The sequence below is a fragment of the Battus philenor genome, unplaced genomic scaffold, assembly GCF_028537555.1.
Source record: "Battus philenor isolate CCGP_79_NKW_IND1 unplaced genomic scaffold, ilBatPhil1.0.hap1 SCAF_6, whole genome shotgun sequence".
Lineage (NCBI taxonomy): Eukaryota > Metazoa > Arthropoda > Insecta > Lepidoptera > Papilionidae > Battus > Battus philenor.
Window position 1 is genome coordinate 13,799,493 of NW_027181726.1, and position 22,295 is coordinate 13,821,787.

Sequence of the window (22,295 nt, forward strand, 5' to 3'; positions counted from 1 at the left end):
AGAGGTATAACAGAGAAATTAATACAAAGTTACGCTTGACTTGCTCTCGGTTGAAGCTGATTCTGTTAGCCCGGGGGCTTTCACAGCTTTATCGGAGCTTAGTTCACGTTACGATAACACACAGTAAACCGCTCTACCCGAGTAGAGCTGTGTAGTGTTGATGTTGTGTATATGCTGCTTGAGACGGCAGCGTAGGCCCAGGATGGATCTGGATCCAACCTTGGTTCGACCACGCTGTTCGCGGTCAGAGATCTGGCGGCCGCCCCTTAAGAACAGATGTTTTGGTGTGGTGAGTAGTATTTTGTTCTATTATGAATGACGCGGTGTCCCGTGCGGAGTGTCGCAGGTGCAGTGGTTGCTGGTGCTGTGTGATTAGCGCTTGCGGTGTTGTGATGAGAACGTTACGGTAGTGTTGCCTTTCTATCTAAAACTCCGGGAATTGAAGAAAGGTTTTAAACCTGTGAAGAACAACCATCAGGAACAGACTACCAAAGTATCACTGGTATAATTTAAAATTTGGATAGGTAAATAAGGAGGTTGTTAGGTGAAGGAACACTAATGAATTGCAAAAAGGTCTCCGTCGTCAGCCCTGAGCACCGAACCCGACCCTTCTTCCTACAACGGGATGGACCCAGCACTTTATAGAGAATCTATATGCCTAGATTGTTACGTTTTCACTTATACATGTATGTTTTATTTAAAACTATTATCTTACTCGCTGACACGACGAACTTCGTTAAGCATATTTTAATTTTAAGTAAAATTTACACAAAATTACAATACGTTGTTAGTTCAAGTTGACTATTTGACTAATTTCTTTACATGTTTTAATGAATTATTTTATTTTAGTACTTATTACACTATTACGAAAGAAGACATATCCAAAAAACAAAATCGTAAAAATCTGTTCAGTTGTTCCTGAGCTATAAATGGTATATCTAACACGACTATATGCGATTAAGGAAAATAAAGTATATAAAAAAAACTTAACGATTTTTTTCGTTTTGTCGATTTAACACGCGCGTTTTGAAGCTAAATAAAGATTTTATTCTTAAAAAAATGTCAAAACTTTAAAACTTTGTTTTTAATTATAACGAGATAAAAATAATATATTCCAGAAAGTAAATGTATAATTCGAATCGGCTATATTTTGTAATTCTATCAGGTGTCGATAAAGTCACGTCTATACTATTTTTTAATAAAAAAAACCTCAATACGTTTTTTGTCATCAGTGAGATGGTTGCTAACTTTGATTTTTTTTTAATATTACATTTTTCACAATTGCTACGATGAATAATCTTAATGTAAAAGATAATAAAAATATAAGGTATATTTTTATCACAAAAATAGGCGATAGGAGAACTGTTTTAAAATACCGTGTACAGGTGTCTACAAAAATAATAATATCATCATGACAGTCGATAAATGTTCGCTTCAAGACATAGACGTCTATCAGAGATAGCCACGATAATTGGTCTTGCATAAAATTGAATTTAATTACTATAATTTTAAATTTGAAACTCTTTGTTGCTACCCAGTAACAAATATCCCTATCTATTTCTGGTATATGATACGTGTCATTGATTATAATTGTCAATGCTCACAAGTACATCGATCCCTCAACACCACGTAATTGATCTTTGACTCGAAGCGCCAATAGAGTATGCGTCATCGGGATATTGAATTTGTTAGCTGGTTAAGTAATTGGCAATTACTATTATCAATTATGTAAAGGCCTAGCGGTAAACTGATACTTGCGTTTGTAAGTAGCTGTTTCAATTCCCGGGATACAACCTTATATAATTCACACTTTGTGCATTAATTATATAAAACTGCTTCTGCTCAAAAACAAGTTTTCTCAAGATGGGCAGTAGCTTTCTCTACTTATCAAATATCAAATTGAGATGGTCATTTGATAACCAACCGCTCTTGTGAGAAAGAAGGTCAGACCATATATCACAGGGGACACTAACCGCCGATCATACTAAATAGAAGCATTGCTGGTGTTTCTTCCGTCACTTCCGTCTCAGCGCAAACGCTTTCAGAAGAGATAGTAATGTTATTGACCAGGCAACCGACCAAGCCGAGATCTTCTAGTGGGGTCCCGTGAGCCTAGTCCATGGAGCGCCCGAGATCTAAGAGCTGGGCGGCCACCCATACCGGTAGTAGTAGTATGTACCGGCCTGAGCCACGGCTTCTCCAGAAACCCTCGAACTTCGCTAGTTTAAAATACATCTTAGGCTAAGCACCCTCTGCACCGTGTCATTTCAAACATGCAAATGTCATTTGAGCAGCAATGACAATACGGTACGAAAAAAATACTGCGATCGCCAACTCGCCTGCCAAGCATGGCTATAATGGTATATCCTTCCATAGATATCTATATAGAAGGCGTATACAATACAGTTGATCTACTATCAAGTTCATCCACCGCTACACATAATGTATGTTTGTGTGCAAATAAAAACTCATACTAGGTTAAAGACACATATAACAATTAATTTCAGTTTTTATAACAATTTAGATAGTTCTATTGTATTAGATTTATCGATAGTTATAGACCGATTTGGAGTAATTTGGTTTTATTTTACTTCCATAAAGGCGCAAGGTTTTGTTATTTATGTAAACTATAGTGGCTAAAAGATTCCAGAGTGGCAACCACGAGCTGGTAAGCGCAACGTAGGTAGACTCTCTACTAGGTAGACCGATCACATAGTGAAGGTTGCGTGAAGTGGTTGCATGTCTGGAACGCAAGACCGGTTATCTTTAACCCTTTCCTTACTGCAGTCCGTTCCGCCGAATTGACACTACTGAACAGGGCACATTGTATGGCGGTAAGCTGATGTTCGAATTTTCTCAGTTGTGTTGCACATTTAAAGATTTTACTGGTATATTAATTAAAATAGAAGTTAGAATAATTCTTAGTAATTTATTTGGCTGTAATAAATCTTAAAGCACGGATCTACACACAAGCTCACATTACAAGGTGGATGCCGTCTAACTCCGGCGCTAGTAACGAAAGGGTTAAGGCAGGCTTATGCCTTTCAGTGAGCATCTATTTGCTGATATGACAATGATTATATATACGTAATGTATTTATTTTATTTACATTGTGGATATAGAGCAAAGTAAGATATTATTGCGCTTATAAAAGTGCAATAATCTCGCGTCCACAGGCTCGACGGCGTGAAATCGCGCTCTAGTAATTTCAAACAATTGTTGCCTAGGCATTATATTGTTTGAATAAAAAAGCAACGTAAAAAATGCTCTTTGAACATAGATGAATTCATAACATTTTCTCTTAAAAAATATGTCATAGATTAAAAACTTGCAAAACTAGTTAGGTTTTAGAGGTACATTTAAAAAAAGTAATCATAATTAAAAAAATGTATAAAAAAAACCTAACAATATTTGTTACGTCGTAGAATTCGCCATGTAAAGGCGTGGAATTTCAGCATTAATGCCAAGAATATGTAACGATTGCTCTTGTGAGGTTTATTTTATCTATATGGCCAATGCAAGCCGCTTTTGAAAATGTAACGTTTTCCAAAGGAACCTACAGTATAAAAAAATTTAAAATATTATAAAAAGTCAGTCGTTTTCAAGTTGTCCCATGTCCAAGGGAAATTAGGATTCATTTCTTTATGTATACGTATGTTTAACTATTCATTTATATACGATATATCATAATAAATAAGAACACGTGCGATTTTGAAATACGTTCGAAAATATTGCTCTTTTTTTAACAAGAGTGTCAGCTAAGCTTTCCGGTTAAGGTTACATTGGTATACTCAAATAACATCTTAGGCGATACCTTAAACGATAATCATCATATCATCAGGTAGACATCCGCTGCAAGGCATAGGCCTTGCTTGAAGATCATCACGTCACGTCTATCTGTGCCTGCCATCCAGCGACAGCGTAAACTTGACCATGTCATCAATCCACCTATTGGTAGGCTTACCCACGCCGCGTTTATCATCTCTTGGATACCACTCGAGAACCTTTAGACCAGTATTTCACCTTTTTTGTACCACCACCACCTAACCTTTCTAAAATTCTTATACCCCGTATTAATATACGTAATTTTTATATTAAAGCGAAATGGTTAAATTCATATCGAGTTCATTTTCGAATCTCCCCATTGAAAAACAATGCGTTACGCCAATAATTTCAAAAAACAATTTCTTTTGACAATGAGAGTAATTAATATATGAAATTAATTTTAAATTTTTATATCGACAAAATTTTAATAACGAGGATATTTCATGATTATCGTTATAGTCATGTATCAATGCTTTTTTTGTTACTTATACACGTTATTAGAAAAGTAATTAATTGAAAAAAAAAAATAATAGAAGTTTTTTTTCAATAAGGCATTGATAAGAATTGAAAGTGTATGACTAAGGAGTCATGTCAGTGACACGTAATGAGGTAATCAAGGTGTTGAATGTGAGGCGCTTGAATCCATATAATTATTAAAACGTTCAGTGTTTATGCTAATAATTGAAAGTCTATTACTAATACGTCCAATTGTAGCAAATTTATTTTAAATAGACAATTAGTTAATTAAAAGGAATATATTTTTATACTAGGACAAAGAAGAATGATATATTTGGCAAGGTTTGTTTTTATAAATCATTATCTTTGCCAATAATCGCTATAAAAGCACTGTGCGATAAAGACAACCTGCAAAATAAACCCAGTGAACCCTAGTCGTAAGTCTTACTATTCCGACCTATGTGCCAAATCAAATGCCAGGTACTAAGCGTGATATGTTTCCTTAAATTTTTTAGATTGATATTATGATAAAAAAATCATAAAATAGAATTATTATTGAAATGCGCGTACGTCAATTCGCTTTGAAATTCGCGTGTTTGACAATTCACGCGCTGCAAATTTAAATTGTCGAGCAGTGGGTATCTCAGTGATAGAGGACTGAGACTTGTGATCGTAAGTCGCAAGTTCGAATCCCGGGATAGTCTTATATAATTCACACTTTTTGTATAAATTATACAAGATCGCCACTGCTCACTAACAAGTTACCAGAGGATGAACAGCAGCGTCCTCTGCATACCATAATACCACACTGCGATTACCAATATACCTGCCAAGCGTGGCGATTATGGTATGGATATACCTTATATATATCTTTGGGGAGGTCTATACCTTGCAGTGGTCTTCTATGTCCTGAATTGAAGAAATTTATATTTATATTGCCATTTTTATCGATCAAAAAAAAAATATTTATTTCACATTTCATCAATAAATAAAGTCATCACCTCTCATATATGTGTTTTCAATTATATGCTATATTAGAGTGCAATAGATAAATAAAAGTTTATAATAAATAACGGAAAAATAAATGTAGGGTAAGACATGAAAATTCAGTTATTATATAGTACTACTACTGTAAATTTATAATACAAAAGTAACTGTAATAAAATGAAGAAGAATGAAGAAATAAGTACAGATTAACCTTAATAGAACAGTTAGAAGGATTCACATGTTAAAGCGCATAATTTTTAAGTAAAAGATAATAGCAAAATGAAGCTTTATCGATATAAGAAGTGACAGCGTGCTTGTAAGATTAAACAGCATGTATGTTTTTTATCAGTGGGGACCTCTCACGTGGCTAAGTATATCGGCAGTACAATATTTCTTACAGAAGTGTGTCAAAAAGAAACAACTGAATACAGAGTACGTTGATCACGTGGCGTCTGGAATAAATGAGCTATCGTCGACATGCTAAATTCTCTTACTATCATGAATTCAAATAAAATGTTATACAGGTATTCGTTAACATGTTCCGTTCCATAGCAATTTTTGAAAATTTTCCATTCAGGTCACTTAGGGCGTATATGCCCCCACACTTTTAAAATAAAAAAGTCTCTTTACACTTTTTAATTATAATTAGCGGGAAAAAATTTATTAATTTTAATACGCATTACGTACGCGCATACGTGATGTAAAGTTATCTATATTCGACCCTACAATTATTTTTTTAAGAATCCTTTGTTTTTCAATGGGAACTGCAAATGGCCTGGACGGAAAGTGCAGCGAGGTTTATATACGCCTCCACATGGCATGGAATGTGTTAAATAAAGTTCTAGAAAGTACTGCCTTTGTTCAAGTAACTTTGTATTGTTTCTTCTATTGTAAATTGCTTTGATATTATATCTCTATAGTGGACAAATGTAACTGGCAACATTACCAATTCTTACACTATGCATGGCCACGTTAAATCGAATTAAAAACAATATTGCGATATAAAATTATTCACGCAAGTTTAAATATTTTACTATTGAAAATTATCAGAACTTATTCATATATTCGTTTAAGTGAACGACGGACGTATATTATGTGAGCAAATTATTTTCACCGTTAAAAAATCGATCAGCTATTTCTGGTACTTTTTCTTAGAACAAAAAAAAATTATAAAGTAGGTTTCTACGTAATGTTGTTTTACATAAGGTAGATTACATACAGAATGTATTCAATACAAAGAGGGGACCTTCACTGACATTTAGGCGCGAAATGTTTCTAGGACAACGGTTTCGGTTCAGAGATAAATTAATCCAATTTCCTAATGAAAATTGGTTACAATAATTGATAATAAAAAATAGTATTATGGCAGGGGTGGTCAAATTGCGGCGCGCGAATCACAATCGAGTTCGTTTATCACTTTCATGTTACTATATTTTAAATAACTGACAACAGATATTTATTCGCCAAGTTTTAAAGAAACATTATGTTTAATAAAATAAGACTTATATATTTTTTTTTCAGTGCACGTATTTTGTATTGTTATATATATGTTTTCATAAATATAAATTATCTGTTAATTAACACTTTTTTCCATAGCTTCAAAATTAAGGTACTTGGCATTCCCTGGTCTACAGTAAAACTATAGAAAGCATAATGTACACTAAGAAATAATAATAAATAGGTGTTATGCCTGTAATTTTTAATAAAGTTTTATTGAAATAAACAGAAAAAAGACAAAGGCTAATTAGTGATCAAGTTTTGTAAACTTAAATTGTACTATAAATTGCTATGTTTTAAGCACGAAAATCAATAACAACACTTACTTCTTCAGGCAATTGGTGATGAGCAGATGAACATCCTGCCTCTCATCCAACAGCAGCATCGCTCCAAGGTACCCGACCCGCTTGTCCGTGAAGCGTGGGCTCGCGATCAGCTTGAGGCATTCCAGTTGGCCAAAGTGCGCCGGGTAACCCAGCATATGGATGTAGAGGAGCTTTGCGATGTTCCGACATCTGTGTACACAATTATTGTTACGCACACACAAAGTACTTTCACCTCTTATAAAAGTAGCTAGAGACAGAGTAAGTAATTCAAAGTAAGCTGTAACATATATACATATGTATGACACACGTCTAAATTAATAAAGATGGTTTTTCTATAACATTAGATATAACAGCTGAGAGGTTTTATAACCTAGTAGTTCTGTAAACATATTTAGTTCAAAACTGTCTGTATATCCAGCAATGAAAAAATTACAAAATTATCTGACATGCGTATCAAAATTCCGATTTAAAAACATTAACGAAAAAAAGTCTTTTAAATTTATTTCTAAATTCCTGAAAATAATTTCGTAATACTATTATTGTTATTAAAAATATTTACATCTGTTAGATTTTCGGTATAAAACGTACAATTAATGAGTTTAGATTGTGCATGCATGCATATTAACACGTTAGCTGCCACTCCGGTCACCGGTGACCGGACCCCTACCTACATCTACGCGCCACTACGGTCACCGGTGACCTCAAGGCAAACCTGTTTTTGGAACCAATTTGTACGCCGGAGGATGCGTTTTTGATACATTTTCTGTACTGAAGTGGCCGGAGTGGCGCTGTAGAATACTTCTTTGACGTGGTTCCTGCCTACCTACGTTTTTCGATTTTTTTTTCTTAAATTGTAAACATAACAGTTTGTGATAAGTGAAGAGCAAGTGTTTGTGCTCTTTGTTTGTATTTTTAATCAAACTTAGCATAGGAATAGCCTTAGCTTGGATTAAGAATAACATAATAGAAATATGCTATTTCAATCTCAAATGTTCTACATCTACATATATGAGAATCATAAGGGTTCAAAAAGTTTATTGAAGGAAAAATAAAACAACTTTAGTATAAAAATCACAGCGCAATAATTATTCAAAAGTATCAATCAAAAATAACATTAACATGTCTAATTAAGAACTTAAAAATAACAATGAGATTGATTGAAACACGCCAAACAAAAATATGGTTCGTTTGGGCATTCTTTGCAGTATGTTTGTAGCATACTGAACACAAACGTCTTGTGTTTCTAACATTGCCCTCTCGCTTTTTCAACTGGTGCTTCAGTTGTTTTGGTCTTTCAGTATTTTCGGGTTTTTCACTATCCATTCCTGAATCTACCAGGTACTCTATTAACTGCCTTCTATACCCTACTATACTTTCTCTAACTTTTTTATTTTCAGTGTACATAATCCATCCATTTACAACAGCTGTATTTAAAATAACTTCGATTCCTAATTTTTTATAATTTAACTGTTTTTCTTAATGGCGACGAATATGCAGCCAGAAGAGGGTGACCGGAGTTGCGGTCACTCCGGCGCCTTCGTAACGTTTTTACATATTTTCGCTTCACAGCGCCACGTAGGTCACCGGTGACCTCGTCAGGTTTTTTGAAAATATTTTGAAAACTATCGAACCGATTTCACTTTTAGTTAGATATATTTTCATATCTTAACATTCCACACCAAATATCATTAAAAAGTTTTTCTAAAAAAAAATATATATCTTCTATGGCAGCTAACGTGTTAAGAAATATATAATTATAATTAATCAATCAGCAATATGACGATATTTATTTACATCTCTATTTGAGCGTTGCTTTATTTAAGTTGTACGTGTGTATTTAAGTTGTAAGTTGTGTATTCAAGTTGTAAGTTGTGTGTGTAGGCTCTATAATAAAACACATCGTATTATTTTTTTACTCTTTATTGTAGATTAAGACAGGAAATAGGCAAAAAAAAAGTAGAAAGAATGGTCTGGAATCGCTTAGAGCAATTTCGAACTGACTTGGTTAATAAGGAAAAAGGATAAATTTTTTACGATGTCTTTTAAGCTGACGATTAAAGATGATTGAAATGTCCAATATATAATAAAACTATTTTGACTATGAATAAAAGACATCTTTTAAAATTGGTTTTCATTAATTCACACACACAACTCACAGACATACACACGCCCACATATATACTATGACTTAGAAGCTTGATATTTGTTCGAAATATTCTTTTCGCCGCGAGAGGAGGTAATTTAGAAACGGATTTAATGAAATTCCACCCGCAAGAGGGGTCGAAGTAGTGATCATTTAGTTGGTGAAGCGAACGCGAGATACCAGCTGTTAGTAATTATGCATTAACTAGTGGTTATTGACTGAAATTTACGAAACGAAGACGCGGTTCAAATCGAAACAAACAAACACACTTATAATTTATCAAATAACTGCTAATAAGCGATGACGGGGAACCAAAATGTCACAGAATTTAAAATCCGACAACTGTGTTATTTACTGATATGTTTTGGGTAGAGTCACATACCTCCAAACGCTGTCTTCCTCTCTGAAGGTGGAACGTATATAAGCGCACTCCTTGTTAACCACGCTCCGTTCTTCGGCAGCGGTCCTGGCGGCGCGGATCTGTCGGATCAAGTCTCGCAGCCGCGTGGGCGTGGGCATCCGCACTGAAACCGGTGCGACTGTTACGGACGACACACACACAGAAAGCATTGATCAGTGCATTTGTTTACATGTTAATAAGACATTGCAAGCGTGAACTTAGCCAAACAGAAGTATGATATACATTTCTGAAATTTGTAAATATCTCTTGTGTTTGGCTACAGTATAAACTAAATCTTAGTGATATTACTGGAAGGCATTGATTAGAATAGCAATACTATCTTGACTTTTAGCATTTTATTTAGGCTTTAATATAAAGCGGAAAATCAAGAAAACTATCTACTGTGTTAGCTGCTAATACACTACACTGCTTTAACTTCTAAAGTGAGTTTGCCCCAAACACCACATCACCAAACCCAAAAAGCGTAAAAAATAATTATTTGAAAATACCACTATAACAACCTTTATAGTACCATTAATGTTTAAATACTATACAGACATAGTTATATTAAAAAAAAGTGGTATTACAGGAATCCCCGACAAAAAAGTGAGAAAAGCTATTCAATTGTCTCCATTTCACTCATCCAAGTGTAAGGCCACAAGGTGGATAGATGATCTTGTCGGACACAAGATTCAGGATGCTTCCAACCATATTGGAAATCTATGGAAGACGCCTGTGTCCAACAATAGATGTTCTACAGCTGAAATGATGATTAAATATGGTGGTGCACCAAATCAAGTGTATTGTATGATTGCAGTCATACCATTATACAGAAGTCAGTTGCTCGACTTTGCACCAATATCCTTTGCACCTTATACAATTGTGTAGTATTTAATACTACATAATTATACTCACAATACGAAATATGCTATGATACTCACCTCTCTCTATAGCCTCATTTACCACTTGTTTTATTGTGGCAATATTAAATGCAGGGTTGAACCTGCAACAAAATTAATTATTAGCAGTATTATTATAAAACAATTTACCTAAACAAGTTAAATTGGATTTTGCTGTGTCAACAAATGTATATGACATAAAAATCAGTAATAATATCATCTTTTCCACATTTTTTTAAATTACATGACCTGCTAAGACCCTGCTAAACCATAAATTAAACATTTATATGAATATTCAGTTTATTAAAATTCATTACTTTATAAAATCATAACTTAATATATTCAAATCTTTAACTTTAGAATCATTCACATATTTACATTTTGAATTAAGGCACATGTACTTAAATACTTTTCAAATGATACACTCATTAAGTTGTCTAAAACTAAAATAAAAACCATATTTCATATTTATTTATATATATATAATATTTGAAATGTTAAATGAGTACACATGGTAAGCCCTCCAATAGGTGGACCAACAACATAGTTAAGATCAAAGAAAATCTCTGGATGCAGGCAGTGCAAGACTGGTCATTGTGACTACTTTGAGGAAGACCTATGCCTTGCACTGGACATCCATCCTCTGAAAAGAAGAAGACACAGTCACAATTGTGACACTTGTAGATAGTATTCTCTTTTAATATTATGTTATGAATATATTTTCATTACTCCTGCATGAATATATTATTTTTACTTAAATATTTTATTTCAATGGTTGACCACAAAACTTGGGCATAAAGGTTAAACATAATTGTCAATATATTTATTATGTAGCTAAAAGTCAAGTCAAGTCAGTAGGGTCAATATCTTAAAACATAAAATCATAAAAAAGTATATTTGGATTATTTTCTATTGCTACATATTCCTAAAACTAAACACATTGAATATTTTTTATGGTTAAATTTGTTTGCCTCACCTGGGCAGATTTATGATAACACAAGATATACATTGACCTATATGATAAGATTAAAAATATATATGAGCACAGAGTTAACCTGCTAGTTGATGGAGAAACATTGATATTTATAAAATTTTCAGCTCTTGGCATGACATCAATTGCTTTTTACAGAAACTTAATTTTGCTGCATATTTAAGCAAGACATCTTATTGTGCAGCACTGTGTGCATTATCGCATTCCATGCCATGTGGGGTGTACACAATCACCATTGCACTTTCCATTCACGCCATTTGAAATTGTCATTGAAAAACAAAGGATTCTTAAAAAATGAATTGTAGGGTTGAATATAGATAACTTCATATAACATATGCACAAGTGTAATGCATATAAAAAAATATTAAAAGTTGCTTTTACTTTACATTTAGTTATAACTTTTTCCTTCTAATTATAGCTTTCCAGTATTGAAGTGTAAAGTATACATCTTAAACTTTTTTTAATTTTTAAAGTGTGGATTGTATATGCCCCACGAAGCCTGAATGGAAAATCTTTAGAAATTGCTGTGGCATCGAAGGTGTTTTTACAAAAACAACAAGTGTGTGTCATTTTAAGTAAACTGTACTCACACAACAAAAATATGAGTACATGTGTTGTTCAGATCACAACTGCCACCTCAATATTACAAATGCAAAGTTGCATATATACAAGCACATGCACATGTAGAGAAACAAACCAACATGAGGTGGTGAATTTATATTAATATTCTGGATATTTAAAAATGTAATATTTTTCAAATCTATCTATCTTAAATTCCTCAATCCATTCATATGAGCTAAACTTCAATTCACATATAATGTTTTATTTTTGAACACCTCTTATCTAGTTATTTGTGAAATATGTTCTTTTTACAAATCAAATTAAAATATTATTTAGTTCAACTAATCTTCTTTCAACAAGCTAAAGAGAACATAAGGAAAACCAAGTCTTCATAAGGAAAACAGTTCAAATTCTATTTAAATATAATATGATACTTTTTAAGCTATGTCCATACTTTGAAAAATATTTATTACCATCAAAGAATCACTGTTGTAATGTTACGAGAATTCTTTAGTATATTATATACTATAGTCAATTTAAGTAAAATTAATGAATTAATTTTATTACAAATACCTTTGCATGTTTTAACAATAAAATGAATGTTGTAGAAACTATTTAAACTTACAATTTATTACGATATTTTGATAGATATATGAATAGAAAGGTGATATGGCAAAATTTGTATTTGTCTATTAACATCTAAATTATTGGTATATCACAACAGCATCTCTACACAGTAATATTCCCTGTACATAGCAGATACTAGCTATAAATCAAATGATTGATTATTACCTTGATTACCACAAAAAATGTAATAAAAAAAATCCAATTTAAATTTAAACTATCACCTGGCAATTGGTTATAATTAGTCAATTATATTGTAAATAATCTCTTAAAAGAGGTCTTAACTAATAACTTTTAAAATTAGCTAATATGCATTATAATACTCAGGTGATAAGAGAAGTATAACTAATTATAAATTGTTTGAGTGATGTAATTATTTTGAAAATTATTAGATTTAATCACGATTAAAACTAAATAATATGAAAAAAGTTACCCAGATTCCGAGCCGTTCATGATGTTAACAGAGCTTTTAAATAAAAATAAAAACTGTTATTAAAAGTTCACTAAATGATTTGATTTATCCTGTTCGTATTCACTGGTACTATAGAGTATATGAACTTAATAAAATCGAACACTTATTTCCGATGAAGTTATAACGTACATACACTTAAAAAAATAACAAAAGAAAGAAGAAAGATTTGACTACAGTGTAGTTAGACTTTTATGAATTTCATCTCGAAACGGACCACAAAAAGTTGAGAGAAATCGCATGCCACCACTGATACCCTAATATCATATTTTCACTTCAAACTCAACTAGGTCGAAACATCTGTAGATTGTTGTATGTTTGTTCACGTATCACAGAAAATCTACAAGTAAATCTTTTATCACAGATTTTACAAAGAATTAGTACGGCAACCGCCAGCTGACATTTCCTGCGTTGCAAGAAATTCAACATGGCCGACCGACATGACATGACTCGCATCCAACTCGCTCTCACATTCGCATATGACGTTGAAGTATTTTGGTTTAATTTTGACTACTTAAAAGCAGGCAATTTCAGTTATATTATAAAATTATTAATATTTATTTTTAAATATATTTATATGCCTTATTCAATGCATGTTTATATTTTGTGAGTGCGCAAAAAAAGTAATTGTTATGACCACTTTATATGTTGACAATGACAACTGTATTTTGGACATGTACGAACGCTCTCTACGTGGAAACTATAAAAAAATGTCACCTTAATTTATTACCGTTAGGTGAAAAAAATAATTAAGAGATTTAGAAAAAAAATATATTTAAAATTACAACCTGATTAAAAAAAAAACATTTTTTAAAATTTTCTTACCTTCTATTTTGTTCTGGCGGTAAAACACTCCAATCCACCTCATACATCGGATAAGCCATATTTACTTTTAACACGCAAATTATATATCACTAAAACATTTCAGTACGACACGGTAGACCGCGGTGCGCATACAGTGCAAACTGTAGTGTTATCAGAAATGTTTTATCAGGTGCAGGTACTTCTCAAATATCCAGTAATTACGTATCTCTTATCAAAAATACAATTTATCACTGAAAAAGGACAGCAATACAGACACAGTTCTATTAATGGTTTATTTTCAAATGTCAATAAAGTATGTACAAAACAATGGGTCGCGTCACATTATCTTAATAGGAAAACTCATTATTATTCATTGTATATATAAAAGTGTGAACGTAATATTAAATGCTTGTGTCATTATCGGTTTATAGCTTGTCGTCATGGTTTCGCGGGGGTCTATCGACGCTGTTTCTTTTTATACAATCAACCAGCCATCTGATGCCTTCATCAACACCATCTCTGAAAATTATAAAAAGTTTTATAAATCAGATTTAAAGGAAATATTGTTTACAAATAACCATTAACTTGTTGCACAATATTAATTAGCATTGACAAATTACAATAAAAAGCAATAATTAATGTAATAATAAGAAATGATGACACCATTACTAATTACCCCGTTAAAGCAGAAGTTGCCATTAACATAATGTCTCTTGCACCAATTAAATGTGCATTTTGATTGAATATAGGCTTCACTGTGTGCACACCCATACAATCTGGAATGTCTTGCTTATTTGCTAGCACCAAAAGCGGAACTCCAGACAAATGTTCTGAAGCTATCATTTTATCTAAAAAAATTACAAATATTTAAGTTAATTTTTATTTAGTACATAAAACTTAACTGACATAACCAGCTGATTGGCATATTGAATTAGTTGTGGGCAGGCCACATAGCATACAGAAGTGATGGCAGCTGGGGCCTTAAGATTCTAGAGTGGAAACAACTGACTAACAAGCGCAACAGAATGTTTACCTACAAGAAAGGCAGACAAACTTATGATCATCAGAAGATGAAGGATGCAGTCTGCTTACACCTGGTCTTATTATTAATCTATGGGGGAGGCCTATGTCCAGCAGTGGGTATATTTTGGCTAAGATGTTAATAATAATAATGAAAATTTTAATGTATTAACAGAATTTCACTGATAGAAAGTGTTCCCTTGGTTAAAAATGACTAAAAATTATTGTTTTTACTAAAGTAATTTAGAAAACCCAGTTTAATCAATTTTTTATACATACTAGATTTTTACTTTTGTTCTGGAGGTTAAAACAAAATAGCAATAAATACTCTGGAGTGTAGATACCCATATTGTTATAAAAATAAAGTAAAAAAAAAACTTAAATAATCTATAAATAGAATGAGATCATTTTCTTTTAATTGTGCTGCAGGTGTACATAAATAATCTTTCAAATACATATGTAAAAAAATATAATTGTATAATGAGTACTTACTCTTTCAAAACAATTGTTTGTAACTATTACTTTATACAATATAAAGAAATGTTGGTTATTTTCATAAAAAACATATTAACATATTAATGAAACTTTACTTAGACACAAACTTACCAAATGTTTCTTTTGATTCTGAAACTCTTTCTCTATCAGAAGAGTCTACTATGTATATAACTGCATGGCATTCTGCATAATACTGAAAATTGTTCAAATTGGTCAAATTTAATGTGTTACATTAAACATATTTTGTTAGTAAAAATTAATACCATACCTTATCCCACAGGGATTGCAACTCTTGCTGTCCACCAAGGTCCCAAAAATTTAATCTTACGCCATCTACATCTATTTTACCTATGTTTAAACCTACTGTCGTCGTAATTCTATTGGGGTTCATAGCCTTATATTTTTTTGTATATTTCGTTTTAGCAGCCTCCAGATACGTCTGAAAAAAATATTACCTTATTAATAAACTAAAATTTAATGTAAGTAAAACCTTTGTACAAAAAGTTTTATTCATATGCTCTAAAGTGTACAATTTTGTTCAGTTACCGTTTTACCGGCATTATCGAGTCCCAATATTAACACGCAGTATTCGTCTTTTTGTACCATATACTTGTAAAATCCATGTATAAGTGTATACATTTTATAACATATTAATTTCTATTTTATAAGATATAACAATTGTTATAAACAGTAAACGTCATATAAGATATATTTGAAGTCAAATGTCAATCTTAAACGTCACATGTCATGACATATTAAGCAATGTCACCGTTGACAATAGCGCTCCTACTGCAATATTTTTGGTTACTATATACGAAAGATTTATATTTTCCGCAATTAACATTTACATTTGTTTAAGTAAAACTATTGTATGAAATTTTCAAGTTTTAGAGCTACATAACAAAAGTATATCATGATGTTGTCATCATTGCATACTTTTATAATGCAGCCAACATTCTTTTTTTAAGGTTATCAGTTAATGTAATTAAGGCTTACATTCCTCCATTAATTTATTAATAGTGTAAAAATTTTAGTCCATTAATAATAACATATATTCAAAATAAATTACGGTACCCACAATTCACGTTCATCGGCGCTAACTTACGTGTAGAAATAAAAAATCGCGAAAAAATATTAGAAAGGCTAAAATATTAGCTATAGCAGACTCCTTGAATAAGCGGAAGACAGGCACAACGGTAGTCCTATTAGCAAAACACCTTTAGTTTTAGAAATCATTATCTTGACCTCCTTAAGCCACATTTTTCATATTACTAAAATTGAATTAATACAATTAGAACTACAAATCAGGTGAGTTAAAACAGAAAAGAAATGGCAACAACAAAATCGCTCAAAGTTATCAAAGATTGCGATTTCCTTACTTAAAATCATCGTCAACGTTTTACAGCAAGGTATAAGCTTCTCCAATAATCTATTGGGGGATTTACCATAATCACCATGTTTGGCAGGCAGGTTTACGATCGTAGTTTGGTATTATGATAAGTAGAGGTCGCTGCTGTCCATCCTCTGGAAACATATTTGTGAGCAGTGGCAGTGCAATATAATTAACGCACAAAGTATGAATCATTTAAGATTGTATCCCAGGAATTAAACCCGCAACTTATGATCGCAAGTTTAGTAGTACTCTACCGCCGGCCTACTACTGCTTAAAAACAATAACTTGAACATTATTACTCCCTATATAAGTCAGAATAACAGTAAGCATTACCATATACAGGTTTTCAATAGTTCTGTCGTTTGTTGTTCACGGACGATTTTTTGATAATATAACTTTAATGATTTGAATAAAAAAATTACATTTTTCTTTAAATTTTAGTAATTTAATTTAGTTTTTGAATCCATTTTTGAATTATTTAATTACTGGCTTTGTTAATTTTTTAAGAAATACTGTGATTACTATTTTGTCTATTCATATACGGACTCTTTTTGACAGCATGAAGGTAATTGATATTGTGACTGTCCATTTAGGCTAAACGATTATAAGATAAATATAAAATATGTTGTATTGTTACTGGTGCTTTCTGCACCCATTAATATTTAGGTAAAAATATTGCCGGATTAATAATACAATTTAAGTATGTCAGAAAAAAGTAAAAAGAAAGGAAAACCACAAAACACGGCAAAATCGAGTGACTTTGAAGATTTCGAGGATGAGTCTGAATGTTCACATCAAGTTAATTTATATTTAGTTTTAAAAGGCGACTGCCCTGGTCCCGGCGAATGTTCATTTTTAATTTTGTTTAATGAACAAATATATTATGAAGCAAAATGGGAAAATGATCAGGTCATTGATTCAATTTATTTACCTTTGAATTTGAAAGAAGAAATTGATCAAGATATTATTGCTGATACCCCTCTAATGTTACTGGTTCGAGGTTTAAGCGGAAAGCCTTCAAAAGATGCTGATCCATTTCTTAATCCGGAGAATCGCGCTGGCGGCAACGTAGATTTATATCCATTAGCTTTAGGTGAAAAAGAGGTTTGTGTGACGGTACCGCTTGTGTTAATTAACACCGGGCTTATGTCAGGTTGCTCAGTTGTAGTTCACGCTAAATACAATGGGGTTATAGATAAAAAAATCAAAGATAAAGTACCTCTAATGATAACAATGATTTCAGCTCACTGTCTACCAATTGCAAAGGAAGGTACTGTTTATATCAGTGGTATAGCCCTCGACGGAATTCATGATCCATTAGCTGTGAAATATGGTATGTCACTTAGTACGCCGTCAGCGACAAAACTTGTATGGGGTACGGCATGTAATGCTAGTTTCGCCGCTAATACGCATTATAATGTGCCTAATGAAGATAAATTTATCCCTAATGATTTATTAATTAAACATTCTGAAAATACTGTTTATTGGAATGCAATGAAGAGAGTTTTGGTGGATCCTACACTGTTATGTACTAGACTAGATAATATATTCTTTTTCGAAATGGCTGGAGTTCCTAAAACTGGTAAAACAGAAGCACGTTGCAGATATATTGCTCAAGTCGATGCCCGAGTCTTACTTCAACCCGGGCAGTACGGTGTAACTATATGCGCAAAGCTATTGATGTACAATAGCGAGTGCTTTCCTGAAAGCGTCGGCACGATTCTGAGCTTGCCACCGAGCAGTGCTCGTGGTGCTAGCGCTCGAGACACTGACGTCGTTACTGACGATCAAGGCCATGATTCCTACATTGTAATAAGATTAGATCTTGTTGATTCACTTGTCCCGAAAGCAAAAATAACATCTCTTTTTGATTTGATCGGCTTTTCTCCTCCTCCCGGGATTAATGTCGCTGATGAGGCATTGAAAATAATTTCGCCGCCGGAAGAGCCTCCTTTAGACAGACGACGAATCAGCAAAGAGGCCGGTGCTTTGTCAGTTCATAAAGAGTTAAGTAACTTGACTTACAGGAGCACGTTGCAAATGAATAAAAGCATAAAGCGGACGGCGGCTAATAGACTTCTAACGCGTGTGAGAGCATTGCTTAGGGAATTCTCAGTAACAGACTGCTCTCAAATTGAGTATCAGGATACTATAACTAGCCAACATTCGGCTACTCGTCGTGCCGTGACCTCTTCGTTTGCTCCTCAGCTTCCAAAAGCGCGGCCTGCGCCTGGTTTATCTGGGGCACGATGTCGGGCCGCAGGGAATACCAGAATATCAAACCACCATACCGAAACTAATCTTAAAATTAGTCCCAAACATCCTCGTGTACTTTTGTCAAAAGTTTTACGCTGCCTGGAGCAAAGGCAAGAATCAGAAGCGTATGATTATTTAATGACAGCTTTAACTGTACATTCTAGAAACAGATATTTACTATGGACATACGGAGGTACCCAGTTCGATAAAGGATCTGAAGCCAGTGAGATTGCATCGGCTGCGTTTCGCATCGCCGTCAAAGGTGACAGTTCTGACGGCACCACCAGCGCCATCGGTTGGGCCGCATTACATGCCCTGCATCACTACCATGGTAACGAATACGCAGCTTTTGTTGCCGCTAAAAAAATGAGAAAATCTTACGAGCTTCCTAGACAATGGAGAAAGTGCCTAAAGCGGTGGGTGGACACTAGCGGAGAGGAAGAAAGTTTTTGGATTCCCGGCATCCTCGATCCTCAAAATCCTTTTTTAATCACTGCAGCTTTTTTCTTATGCTTACGATGCTTTAAACTAAGCGAAAGAATTCTTCGCTGTGTTGAAGAGGGTTGCTATGAACGAGGCACTACGAAAACGAAGCAAGGAGCACAAACCGGAAGTTACTATGTGAGGGCAGCTTCGCTTGTTTTGCGTCGACATTTAGATTTGGCGTTGGATGTTGCGGAAAAGGGTATTAAGCGTTTCGGCCCTTGCGCAATGTTGTGCCAAATGCGCGCAACTTGTTTGGCGTTTGCTAGAGGATGGGATGGTGAGTGTGAAAAGGCTTTGTTGGAAGCAGATCACGCCGGTGCTGAACCTTGTGCCGCGTTACTACTTTGTGCCGCTTTGGGTGGACTAAAAATTGATATAAGGACGTCTTTACAAAGAGCCGCTCGTGCGCATAAGATAGCACCGTCGGCGTTTTCGGCTCTGGTCATTGGTAGAGTTTACGCAAAATTGGGTGAAGAGCAGTTAGCGGAAAGATGGGCAGCGGCTGCTGTTAAGTACGAACCGTTATTTGCGGATGGTTGGGCGTTCTTAGCGATTTTGGCCATGTACAAAAGGGACGTCAACACAGCCAGAGCTATGCTGCGCACTGCGAAAGAAGCGGGTCCCTTAAGTGCAAATATAACCGCGGACTTGGAAAAGGTGATGAAAGTAGTTAACGTTGAGAAATTACCAGAGGCTATGACAAAGGATTTGTGTTTCTGCAACTACTATTAATATTTTGTTCTTTTAATGCTAATAAATGTACCTTGATAATAATTATGAAACAATATTTATTTATTAGGTCAAATAATTAATCTTGTTTCGAATTTGGGCAGATAGTGTGTAGAACAGATGGCTGCTGAGGACGTAAGGAGTTGAGACTACGGATCTAAAAGGTGGAGAGACAGGTTATTTAGGTCGTTAAAAGAAGCTGCCTGCTTACTTTCTAATGGTCCATTTGAAAATATATGGATGTCCAGCTGTGAACGACGGTAGAAATTATGATGATTCGAGTTGTTTTAAGAATTACGGTAGTAAAAGAAGTGTCTACCCCAGCTTGCTACGATTGTCAAATGTTTTGGCCGTGTTTATAGATTAATACATTTGATGATGCAAGTATTATTTATTAGAATACCGTAAGCAGCCATTGAAACCAACGGTTAAAAAGGTTGTTTCTAAATGACTATCATCATATGAAGCTTATACTTTTTATTATACAACTTGGTTTTTAATAATAGATTAGGCACATGATTACTACCTTAGCTAACAGTGTCCTATATTTATTAATAAAATTTTCTATTATAGTACAAGCCTTATTACTTATCTTATAGATGTGATGATGCAAGGTGTTTGGTTATAGATGTAAAATCTTTACAAGAGCGAAGGTAGAGCTCACTTGCTGACAATATGTGTTATATAGATTATCTAAAAATAAATGGTTTCAGATATTAAAAAAAATGTGAAGATAGTAACAAAGTGTTTTTAAAATTCGAATTACTACATATTAGTATGAATTAATGTTTTTTATCTGTATGCAAAGACTTTGTACAGCCAGCAATTATTGACCTGTTGCAGCCCAATTAAAAAAAATGAATGCAACATATTTCATAGTGATCACTTTATACAGGTTAATTGTAAATAAGTGTAAAAGCTAAAAAGCCTTTTGCGAACAAATGTGCTATACATTCACGCCTTTAACGCTTTTACACTTACAAAACTAATCACCCTGTGTATATGAAACAAAATTTTGTTATATTATCATCATTGATTGTATTATTTGTTGCAGTTAAATGAATCATGACTTTTTGATGAAAAATTTGTTAATTTATAGGAGTTTTGATTCCTAACAAAAGTGAGATAGGATATTACACATCAGTTTGACCCTCGGCCCGGGTTTCACTGCTGAGCGGGGTCAAATATGTAACGAGTAATTACAGTAACAAGTACCGTTGTAATTTAAATAACAAAGGTTATTGCACGAGAAAGGTTCACAAGAATAGTTGCGAATACGAGCGGTAGTTTTTTGTTTTATAAAATCGAATAATAGGCAGACATGGCGCTCAAATAAATGGTGGACAAGGTGAATTTATTAAAGTCGTCCAATGACGCTGGAAGCAAGCCGATTCTTTTCTCATTTTGGAAACCATGGAGGAGGCATATATTTATCAGTGAACGTCTTATAGCTGAAATGATGACGATGATTGACTTATGTAATTACTAAACTTTTTTGTTCCAGACGTTTCGAGAGCTTTGATATATTTATGGTTTATGGTACTGATTAACATACTCGTATTTGCGATGTATTCCATAGAAAATGATTTTTATTTCTCAGGGTATATATTTTAATATAGTAAATTAGATTCGTTCTTATATGATTTACATTGAAATATAATGTTGGACGAATAATTCTATTATTTACGGCGCCCTTCGAAACGTAATTATACTAAAATTCATTTATAAAGTCGACGTGATTATTGTTAAAATGTAAAAGTTACCTAATAAATAGATTCAACTCGCAATAATTCTATTTCGAATGACGATGACTTAATTACAAATTCGAAGATATGTAATTCTTAAAGTTACAATACATTTGTTACGATTATAATTAATAATATATGTCGAGGTGACTAAATTTAATGATGACTTAATAAATCAAATTTCTAACC

At 33.4% G+C, this 22,295-nt stretch overlaps 3 protein-coding genes across 9 annotated transcripts in view; 1 reads left to right on the plus strand and 2 right to left on the minus strand.

Annotated features, from left to right (window-relative positions):
- AP-1gamma (adaptor protein complex 1, gamma subunit) overlaps window positions 1-14,124 on the minus strand; it is a 40,925-nt gene extending 26,801 nt beyond the window's left edge. For 2 of the 6 annotated variants that reach the window (XM_068773816.1, XM_068773813.1), the window contains exons 1-4: window positions 14,004-14,124; window positions 10,576-10,637; window positions 9,617-9,758; window positions 7,092-7,280 (exon numbers count right to left, since the gene is read on the minus strand). In XM_068773816.1, coding sequence (XP_068629917.1) covers window positions 7,092-7,280; window positions 9,617-9,758; window positions 10,576-10,637; window positions 14,004-14,062 — 452 coding nt within the window. In that variant the 5' untranslated portion in view covers window positions 14,063-14,124. Of the gene's footprint in view, window positions 1-7,091; window positions 7,281-9,616; window positions 9,774-10,575; window positions 10,638-13,142; window positions 13,640-14,003 lie in introns of those variants that run through there. The other 4 variants (XM_068773812.1, XM_068773811.1, XM_068773815.1 and 1 more) reach the window with 3 other exon arrangements.
- A 168-nt stretch (window positions 14,125-14,292) lies between these two features.
- Window positions 14,293-16,208, minus strand: Arfrp1 (ADP-ribosylation factor related protein 1). Of its 2 annotated transcripts, none has more exons than XM_068773820.1 (5): window positions 16,052-16,141; window positions 15,766-15,936; window positions 15,609-15,690; window positions 14,659-14,830; window positions 14,293-14,501 (listed from the first exon to the last, which is right to left on the minus strand). In XM_068773820.1, the coding sequence occupies exons 1-5, from the start codon at window positions 16,055-16,057 to the stop codon at window positions 14,408-14,410; spliced, it is 525 nt and encodes a 174-aa protein (XP_068629921.1). In that variant the 5' UTR covers window positions 16,058-16,141; the 3' UTR covers window positions 14,293-14,407. The 2 variants fall into 2 exon arrangements, with proteins under 2 accessions (XP_068629921.1, XP_068629920.1); XM_068773819.1 differs by having other exon boundaries at window positions 14,294-14,501; window positions 16,044-16,208.
- Window positions 16,209-17,592: 1,384 nt separating this feature from the next.
- LOC137930380 (uncharacterized) lies at window positions 17,593-20,364 on the plus strand. Its single transcript, XM_068773623.1, has one exon. It carries the CDS (start codon window positions 17,593-17,595, stop codon window positions 20,362-20,364), a length of 2,772 nt encoding a protein of 923 aa, XP_068629724.1.
- The last annotated feature ends 1,931 nt before the right edge of the window (window positions 20,365-22,295 follow it).